This window comes from Triticum dicoccoides, chromosome 2A, assembly GCF_002162155.2.
Source record: "Triticum dicoccoides isolate Atlit2015 ecotype Zavitan chromosome 2A, WEW_v2.0, whole genome shotgun sequence".
NCBI classification, from domain to species: Eukaryota; Viridiplantae; Streptophyta; class Magnoliopsida; order Poales; family Poaceae; genus Triticum; species Triticum dicoccoides.
Genome location: NC_041382.1, coordinates 682,809,447 through 682,819,121, shown reverse-complemented (window position 1 = coordinate 682,819,121; position 9,675 = coordinate 682,809,447). Strand labels below are relative to the sequence as shown.

Here is a 9,675-nt window from a genome sequence, read left to right as displayed (position 1 = left end):
CACAACATCTCCATCATCATCATCAGTACATCCTACGCAGGTGAGTTAGGATGCACTTGATCCCAGGAAGGTATTTATCCTTCAAACTAGAGGAGTGTTTTAAACTAACAACAGTACATAATATCCAACAAAAGAGGGTCGTGCTACAGCAGCAAAATACATGGCTCAGTCTAGATATCAGCACGAATCAAGTTGTGCATATTTGCTGTTGGCATGAACCACATCGCCGCATGTCGAGTTTGCAAAAGCCATCCATCGCATGAAAGCTTGATGCCTTTCACACGCTGAAGATTATCTGGCAACAAGCTGTGTCGATGAATCTCTGGATATGGTGATTCATGAAACCCATGATATGATGTGTAAACACAGCCCCCCCCCTCGCGAACGGAAGTTGCATAGCACAGTAATCATCGTCGGTGATATGATCGATGATTGGTTGGATGATCGGATAATTGAGACCGAGGAACAAGGAGTGGTTGCCAAGGCTGTAAACCCGCCTCCAGTTGAATACGCATGGCCCAGCGGAGCTGGGATCTTTCTCAAACACGAAGCAGTCATAGGCATCAATTTCACGAACGCCCCATGCATTGTACTTCATGTGGTTTGATGTAATGGTTTGATCAATTTGGTACGTGCGAATGATCATCAAATGACCGCCGTCAGCTGAACGAGCGATAAACCACCACCCATCGGCTGGCATGATTCCAGGTCCTGGAATCATGAAGGCCAGCGCATTTGCGTCTACTGCAACAATTCAAATTGGAGACCAAAAGGACAAAAATAAACAATCATGTTCAGAGTATGTGTGGAATTAAGATTATTATAACAGCGACACATATCATAGACAGAGAATTGCAATGTCGTGGTCATAATCATACCCCAAGTTAAAAAAATAAGCCAATGGCTTTCATATTCTAGCAATATGTCATGGTTCAAACATCATGTAACAATGAGAGAAAAACAACTATGACAGCGCCTACTCATGTTCTACCATAGCACTTACTACTACTGTTCTCATATCAACTCTAAGCAATAACATGCGTTGTTATAAAAATCTTGTAAACAAGAGTAACATATAGCAATCATGATGTTATGCTCATAATATGTATTCTAACAATCATTAGATGCCAATTTTTCTCATATCAACTCTAACAATAACATGTGTGGTCATAAAAATCTAGGAAATGAGAGGAACATATAGCAATGATGTGGTTATAGACATGCTATGCACTCTAAATTTGTAACAAATGAACATGCAGTTGTATTCATAAGGTAAAGATGAGATGAGATAGAACAATTACACGATGATAGATTCCACCAGTATAGGCAGCCAATCTGTGCGTCGACCGCGTAAACGATGCCTTCGTGCACTATAGCATCAGACAGAAATGTTGCCTCAACAGGATTGATGATGAGCCATAACCATGTATGGCGACCGAATTCCAGATAGACTAATCACATGTTGAACAAGGCAATGAGCTTGTAATCCATGTAGTCTTCTGATGGTGTGGGCACTTCGCAGATTACAACTTTCTGCAAACAGAGGTCAACCCAAAAGCTTGATGCATCTCGTGCGTAGTAGGCAGGAGTGTCCGGCGGGCCGCAAGGCTCGATGGCGGCGGTATCCAACGATGGAAGGGTGATCTCTCGCTGGGTGTAGATATCCATGAGACGCCACGAACTACTGATGTGGTGGATGAGGACGATCTAGTTGGCCTTCATGCCCACCCAGTAGTGACCGCGCATGAAGGACAGGTGGACGGGTAGTGGTAGCATGTCGAGGGGCACCACGGCAACCTCCGTAGGATCGTCAAGTCGGTGTCTGGGCGACCTACGAGGATCGAGCATCAGCAAGCAGGGTGTCTTGAAAAGACCCGGCCGGTTGCAGACGAGTAGACGGTACATAGACACCGAGCATGCGGCCAGACGGACGGTGCTGAGTAGGTCCATACGACTACAGATCTGCTCCAAGAGAACATCGGGGAGGGAATTCCAATCGCGGCTCTGTGTGTCAGTCGGTTCTGCCATTGGGGTTTTCGGTGCCTGCCAGCCAGCAGGGAAGTGGATTCGGGCGGCCGAGCGAAGAAGCTTCTCCTTGTGTGGCCGAGCAGTGAGCGGGGGGATATGGTACGCGCGAGCTATCAAGGAAGATGGCGCGGGCGGGCGAGCAGTGAGCGGGGGGAAATGGTGTGCGGCCGACGATGGGGAAGAGAGGAGGAAGAAGAAGAGAGGAGGAAGAAGAGTGGAAGACGGGGAAGAAAGTGCATTCAATCTCAATTCTACTAGTACTACTATCAGGATATACCATCCTTAGGAGTGTAAATAGTTACACCAATGACATGTGGGTCTACCACAACAGGGTCCATATGTCAGTTAATGAAGGACAGATGTGCGTAGGCGTATTTGCGGAAGCGTGCTCTACTGGCAAACATGATGGCAGTACTGGGTAAAGCTGATTTAGTAACACCAATACGCTGGTTCAGCTTATTAATTACGTGTCCCATCTGCTGCAGCGTGTATTGTCACTTCACTGCGAAGACTAGTTGAATAGTTCTCTTTGACCACAATGGGAAATAATGGATCGTGAGGACTTCCTTTCTACAGTATCCCTATGCCTCTACGCTCACTTCACTCATTTTGCTCCGTACCTAGTCACTTGTTGAAATCTGTAGAAAGACAAATACTCCGTATTTAAGAACAGAGGAAGGCTTTTACTCTGTACTATTTGGGAACAGAGGGAGTATCACCATATGGAGGGAACAGAGGAAGCTTGAAATATGAACATGTATATGGGAGGGAGTAAGCCCCATGCATGCATGCAACATGCAACACTCACACGTACACATGGACGCACGCAACACTCACGCACCCATGCGGCACACAGCACACGACGCAACACACACGCTCACGCTCAAGTGCTTAACCTACTCCCTACGTTCGTGAAAGACTGCACATTTAGAGATTTACGCATTGAACAAGGCATAATTAATGCCCAAAAGTAGTAGACTTATGTGTGCATGCTACCATTGAGATAAAAAGATTAAATGAAGGCCATTGCATGCTGTAATGAAGGATAAAGCACGCGTACTTCCAATAGAAAGAAGGCCCTACAGCCTGGCAATTATATATGGGCTTAGCCCGAAGTTTAAACCCAGCACCTCCCAACAAAGCCCAGCCCAAGGAGAGACGGCAACCCGTTCCTACAAGAACCGAAACAAGGCCCGCTTTCGCCTCTTCCCTTTGCTTCGCCGACTCCCAAACCCTACCGAGCTCCTCCTCCCCCCATCCCCTCGTTGCGGCGGCGACAGAGAGGAGAGAGAGAGAGAGAGATGGCGAAGTCTCTGCGGTCCAAGCGGGAGAAGCGGCTGCGGACGCTCCGGCGGGAGATCGCGGAGCCCTTCTACGACAAGAAGGAGGCCGCCAAGCAGGCCGCGCAGGCCGCCGCCCTCGAGGCCCCCAAGCTCCCCGTCCGCGTGCACCCGATGTACGAGGAGTCCCTCGCCGCCGCCGCTGCCGCCGCCGCCAGCCGGGCCTCGGCCATGGGTGAGCCCCCTCTTTCCTTGCTGGATTACCGCGGGGTGTTCGGTGTTGCTGAGATCATTACTTCATTAGGCTTAAATAGTGGAGTACATGAGTAACTCGATTCGTCAGGTAGGAAGTACGGAAAATTAGCTCGTAGTGGGCTTTCTGCTGCCAACTTGCGGTGAATATTGTGAAGGTTTGGGTCATGCGCAGATTGTCTGTCAGTAGCTGCATCTACCAATTTCTTTTGTAGGGATGAACCGTGGAGTTTGTCTAAGTGACAATAGTAGTTGCTTAGTTTGGTCTTTTTCTTCTGAACAAGGTCGATAACGCCTAAGCGTTTTAATGTTTGGTTTGAACCGCCTTTGGAGTGTGCTACTAGGGATGAGAGTAGAGTTACCTGATTAATGCATGATTTGAAACGTTATATGAGCTGAAAATGATTTGCGATCAGTGCGTTTTATCAAGCCTTGACCTGCATGGGTCCTTTTAACTGAAGATTTTGCCCCCGGCTTGCATCTTAGCTGCTTATTGCTTATGTATTTGATTTGCTTTCTGGTGTCTGGATCGGGTTAGCAATAGAATTTTATTGTTTGTTTGAATTATGCCAGTTTTTGTCACATAGTGCTCACATAGCTTCATTGTGATGCTTCTGGGTGTAAATTCTAGAGTCAATATGCCATCGCTTGTATCTTTTCTTGGCAAACTGTTGGCTTCTGGATTGGATGCTTCAGTGTTACAGAAACAACTCCACTGTTACTGAACATGCCAGCCTATTAGGCCTTGTACAATGCTAGGTGCTTAGGGAGGTGCTTAGTAAAATAAACTGGGTTTTTCTGAAGCGCCAATGTCTATTTCTACAGGAGAGACTCCTACCTAGGCATCTCCCTTCTACAAATAAGCACTGGTGCTTAAAGAAAGACTGATTTATTGCTCTAAGCACCTCCCGTAAGCTTCTTGCATTGTACAAGGCCTTAGATTCTTTAATTTCAATTCCATGTCACCCTTCTGTATTTTTGTTGAGTCATGCCAGATAAACCGGGTTACCGACGTCTACCTTCGTGGAGTTTTGGTCCAGTCTCTGCGTCACTCGCGACGTATCGACTGTGGGGGGTGTTGAGATACTCATGGTCGCATGTACTTAGGCGACTATGATCTTCTTTTATTGTTTCCTAGTCTACGGATATCTCCCGATCCTTTCCTTGTATAGCGGATACGGTTGAGATATCCTTGTACTCTATATATATATGCTACGGCATACGATCAATGAACATAGTGTAGATTAGTGATATGTTCATTGATCGTATGCCATAGCATATATATGAAGTACAAGGGCAAGGATATCTCAACCGTATCCGCTATACAAGGAAAGGATCGGCAGATATCCGTAGACTAGGAAACAATAAAAGAAGATTCTAGCTGCCTAAGTACATGTGATCAGAGTATCTCAACACCCCCGCAGTCGATACGTCGAAGGTAGACGTCAGTAACCCAGTTTATCTGGCATGACAAATTGTTGGCTTCTGAGATTGGATGCTTCAGTGTTACAGAAACAATTCCATTGTTATTGGACATGCCAACCCTTTTAGGTTCTTTAATTTCAGTTCTACGTCACCCTTCTATGTTTTTGTTGAGTCATGTCCTCTCTTCATGTATACAGAGGTTGATGGAGGAAGCAAGAAGTCTGCATCCTTCCTGAAGCCAATGGGCACCATTAGCAAGAAGAAGGTACAGCTTCACTTGAAGATCAAGAAAGACAAGAGAAAAGCTAGGAAGAAGGGAAATTCTGGGAAGAAGAGTTATTAGGTGTGCGAGCTGCTCTGTTATGTATCATGCAATTTTGTTTCGTTAGTTTGAACAACGCATGTAACGGTAATTCTGCTTGTGCACCTAAGTGTTAACCATCCATTCTAGGGTGGCCAACAAATGTACTGGAATATCTCAACGAGCACTCGAGACGAAACTAGTGTCTGCCAAGTTCATCTGTTTGTACCCACTTGTCTGAACTTGAGCTCACCTGATTACGAGGTTATGCCATTGTGAACTACTGCCGACGTCCCAAAATATAAGATGTTTTGCAGTTCAACGTCCCAAAATATAAGATGTTATGCAGTTCAAATCGAAGTAAAAAATGTCTTATATTTTGAGATGGAGTATGTCATATCTTTGGAAGGGGCCTTACCATTCCGCTCCTGTTGCATAACTTATGTCGACCTGCCTGTATGCCATTTCTCCGGCGAGCTCGACTTCCAGCCTTGACACATGCCTGCTGTTCATATGAGCCCATGTTCCGTTAGGTAGCATATGGAAACCCTGATGCAGATCCCAGAATGCATCAAGCAGGCCAAAATACAAATTCAGTCACAATCATCTACTCATGTGCACAACAGATTGTGCTGGAAACAAAATAGCACCAGTTGTGTAACCCATTCGTGGCATTTCAAGAGCTCAGTTCATGGTTTTCTAACATGGCCTCTGATCTCTCATGTAAGCATCAATCAGTGGCCTTAAGCAGCCACCAGAATGCCATTTAATTATCATGGCTTGGGTAGTTGTGTTATTATTTGAATTAAACGGATCGAATCTGATGTGTAAAAATAGGGTTGAGTTGTTCTTGGCACGTCTGCCTGATGTATCCCACACGGCCAGTTGCCATGATTGCCCTCACCCGCTGACTGACCCCAACCTTGAGCTGGCTGGTTAGGGCATCTCCAATGTCAGTGTCACGACTCTCATGGATCAAATCAGCCAAAGAAAAAAATGGAGAATGGAATCGGTCAGGGCCTAATTATCACGTCACGGCGTGTTGCTGTGCGAAGCAAGCAATGTCACATCTCTAGCATAGTGCTCCTTTCAAAGGAAATAAAAAACTTTTAGCAGACTTGCAGCCGGTCAATGCAAAATTACAAAGTTGTCACATCATCTTGTACAGCGACATAACGTGGAAATTTTCAACCTTTGAACTTTTAGACTCCAATTTGCAGTCTACGGACCAATTCCCCTCCCCCAAAATGTTTTTATTCTCCTAGTACAATTTTGCTATGAAAAACTCGTAATCTGAAGTCTCCTCCCCGGCCAACCTCCATGTCGTCTCCACTACGTGGTCTCCCGTTTTAACCAACCCAGCCACGAAATTTTCTACAAGAACGCAGAGGAAGCAGAGCTAGACCGGACCGAGAGGCATGGCGATGGCGCTCCACGGGCACGGGAGGAGGGGCAGGCTCGCGGCGGCGCTGTGGCTCGTCGTGGTGGCCACGGCGAGCGTGGCGTCGGCGCGGTTCGTGGTGGAGAAGAACAGCATCAAGGTGCTGTCGCCGCACTCGCTACGGGGCCGCCACGAGGCCGCCATCGCCAACTACGGCGTCCCCGACTACGGCGGCACGCTGACCGGCGTGGTGCTGTACCCGGCGGACGCGGGGCAGGCCAACGGGTGCAAGCCGTTCGGGGCGACGGCGTTCAAGTCGCGGTCCGGCCGGCCCGTGGTGCTCCTGGTGGACCGCGGCGGCTGCTACTTCGCGCTCAAGACGTGGCACGCGCAGCAGGCGGGCGCGGCGGCGGTGCTGGTGGCCGACAGCGTGGAGGAGCCGCTGCTGACCATGGACACCCCGGAGGAGGAGACCCCCGACATGGCCTTCCTGGCCAACATCACCGCCCCCTCCGCGCTCGTCTCCAAGCCCTTCGGCGACGCGCTCCGCGCCGCCGCCTCCGACTCCGGCGGCGCCGAGGTGGTGGTCCGCCTCGACTGGCGCGAGTCGATGCCGAACCCGGACGCGCGGGTGGAGTACGAGTTCTGGACCAACAGCAACGACGAGTGCGGGCCGCGGTGCGACGAGCAGGCGGCGTTCGTGGCGGCGTTCCGGGGCCACGCGCAGCTGCTGGAGAAGGCCGGCGACGCGCTCTTCACGCCGCACTACATCACGTGGTTCTGCCCCGACGAGTACCGGGGCACGCGGCAGTGCGCGTCGCAGTGCATCAACCGCGGCCGCTACTGCGCGCCGGACCCGGAGGGGGACCTGGGCGCCGGCTACCGGGGCCGCGACGTGGTGCTGGAGAACCTCCGGCAGCTGTGCGTGCACCGGGTGGCCAACGCCCGCAACGCGTCGTGGGCGTGGTGGGACTTCGTGGCCGACTACCGCGTGCGGTGCTCCATGCGGGAGAAGAGGTACTCCCGCGGGTGCGCCGAGGAGGTGGTGGCGTCGCTGGGCCTGCCGGCGGAGCTGATCGACAAGTGCATGGGCGACCCCGACGCCGACGCCGACAACGACGTGCTCCGGACGGAGCAGGTCGTGCAGGTCGGGCAGGGGGATCGAGGCGACGTCACCATCCTGCCCACGCTGGTCATCAACAACGTGCAGTACCGGGGTACGAATGCGGTCGAGCTTGGTGGCTTCTCCTGATTTCATGGCGATTGCTGAATTTGTCTGAAAGAAACTGATCGTGGTTTCGTTTCTGTTTTTGCAGGGAAGCTGGAGAGCACGGCCGTCCTCAAGGCGATCTGCGCCGGTTTCAAGGAGACCACCGAGCCCCGTGTGTGCATGACACAAGGTTTATTACAACCTGATCGATCGATCGCTTCATTTCACTAGTGCTGCTTACTGGTGATAACGGATCTGTACGATCTGGTTGCAGACATGGAGACCGACGAGTGCCTGCACAACAACGGCGGCTGCTGGCGCGACGACAAGACCAACATCACCGCCTGCAAGGTACAGCATCCATCCTCCATTCCTTTTCTGAACAACATTCAGAAGGTTGCAGCGGCGTGTGTCCATCCGATATTCAGAACACTCCCACGGTAAAACTGACCGGTGCGCGCGTTGGCATGGCACTGCAGGACACGTACAGGGGGAGGGTGTGCGAGTGCCCGGCGGTGGACGGCGTGCAGTACGAGGGCAACGGGTACAAGGAGTGCAAGCCCGTCGGCCCCGGCCGGTGCGCCGCCAACAACGGCGGGTGCTGGAAGGAGACAAGGCACGGCAAGACCTTCTCCGCCTGCAAGGGCTCCGGGTCGCTCAGCGGCTGCGAGTGCCCGCCGGGGTTCAAGGGCGACGGCCTCACCTGCGAAGGTGCGTTCAACTCGCTCAGTCGTTCACCTTCCTTCCATTTGCAGTCTCTCTGTGGCCTGTGGGCTCTGGCTGTGGGTGGTAGGAGACTGATAATACTCCGAACCGCCATTGCAGACGTGGACGAGTGCAGCGAGAAGGTGGCGTGCACCTGCCCGGGCTGCTCCTGCAAGAACAACTGGGGCGGGTACCACTGCAGCTGCGGCGGCGGCGGCAACCAGGTGTACATCCAGGCCGAGGACACCTGCGTGGGGAAGAGCGCGGCGGCGATGGGGTGGATGGTGACGGCGCTGGTGCTGTCGTGCCTCGCCGGCGCCGGGCTCGCCGGGTTCGCCTTCTACAAGTACAGGCTCAGGGTAAGGACCAGAGTTCAGAGGCAACCTCCTCCGTCTCGAAATGAATGAATGACACGGCAAATACAAGCATTGGGTATTTCTTTGCTGACGATAAATAAAATGAAAAATCTGGTGCAGCGGTACATGGACTCGGAGGTGGCGGCGATCATGTCGCAGTACATGCCTCTGGAGAGCCAGAGCAGCAGCGGCGAGAACCGGCCGCTGAGGGAGGAGGCCGTGGAAGCAGCATAGATAGCCAGGTAATGAATGAATGGCACATCTAGTTTTGCCTGTTTTGGCATCCGAAATCTATCAAGGTAGTGAAATTCAGGTGTTGATTATTAGTGCTGTTTGCTTGATTTGATTAATTACTATTGCTCATACTTGCAGGCAGCTGTAAGATTTCAAGGTAGAATTCAAACAAATGGTGAATACCATGTGGCGCACATGAAAGAGGTTGCTTATAGCTTTACCTGACAGGACAGAGGCAGGAGCTCTTGCATTTTCCTACTTGTTGCCTTTGTAGACAACTGTGCCAGATAGATCTCGATACGGAAAACATAATACGGTTTGCACATAGCAGCTATGAATCTGCACATTGCTGTACAAAATTTGAGATAAAGATGTTCACTGCAGGCTGGACAAGAATAGCTGCTGCTGGTACAGATTTGTTATAGAGCTGAACAAGCAGAACACCAGGCCATTTTCTGATTTTGTGGCATCAATGTGTCTCGAACTGGATCATTTTGACTTCT

At 50.7% G+C, this 9,675-nt stretch overlaps 2 protein-coding genes across 3 annotated transcripts; both read left to right on the top strand.

Moving 5' to 3' along the window:
• Window positions 1–3,224: 3,224 nt before the first annotated feature.
• Window positions 3,225–5,569, top strand: LOC119356235. The gene is made up of 2 exons (XM_037623164.1): window positions 3,225–3,543; window positions 5,183–5,569. Exons 1-2 carry the CDS (start codon window positions 3,330–3,332, stop codon window positions 5,326–5,328), a joined length of 360 nt encoding a protein of 119 aa, XP_037479061.1. The 5' UTR covers window positions 3,225–3,329; the 3' UTR covers window positions 5,329–5,569.
• A 1,013-nt stretch (window positions 5,570–6,582) lies between these two features.
• On the top strand, window positions 6,583–9,631 carry LOC119356234 (vacuolar-sorting receptor 7-like). Of its 2 annotated transcripts, XM_037623163.1 has the most exons (7): window positions 6,586–7,884; window positions 7,984–8,067; window positions 8,152–8,228; window positions 8,357–8,588; window positions 8,703–8,941; window positions 9,059–9,180; window positions 9,311–9,631. In XM_037623163.1, exons 1-6 carry the CDS (start codon window positions 6,705–6,707, stop codon window positions 9,170–9,172), a joined length of 1,926 nt encoding a protein of 641 aa, XP_037479060.1. In that variant the 5' UTR covers window positions 6,586–6,704; the 3' UTR covers window positions 9,173–9,180; window positions 9,311–9,631. The 2 variants fall into 2 exon arrangements, with proteins under 2 accessions (XP_037479059.1, XP_037479060.1); XM_037623162.1 differs by having other exon boundaries at window positions 6,583–7,884; window positions 8,357–8,941.
• Window positions 9,632–9,675: the final 44 nt, after the last annotated feature.

Coding starts and splice junctions, on each gene's coding strand:
- LOC119356235 (XM_037623164.1), top strand. CDS start 3,330: ATGGCGAAGTCTCTGCGGTCCAAGCGGGAGAAGCGGCTGCGGACGCTC. Junction 3,544..5,182: donor CAGCCGGGCCTCGGCCATGG/GTGAGCCCCCTC, acceptor TCATGTATACAG/AGGTTGATGGAGGAAGCAAG.
- LOC119356234 (XM_037623162.1), top strand. CDS start 6,705: ATGGCGATGGCGCTCCACGGGCACGGGAGGAGGGGCAGGCTCGCGGCG. Junction 8,068..8,151: donor CCGTGTGTGCATGACACAAG/GTTTATTACAAC, acceptor ATCTGGTTGCAG/ACATGGAGACCGACGAGTGC. Junction 8,942..9,058: donor TCTACAAGTACAGGCTCAGG/GTAAGGACCAGA, acceptor AATCTGGTGCAG/CGGTACATGGACTCGGAGGT.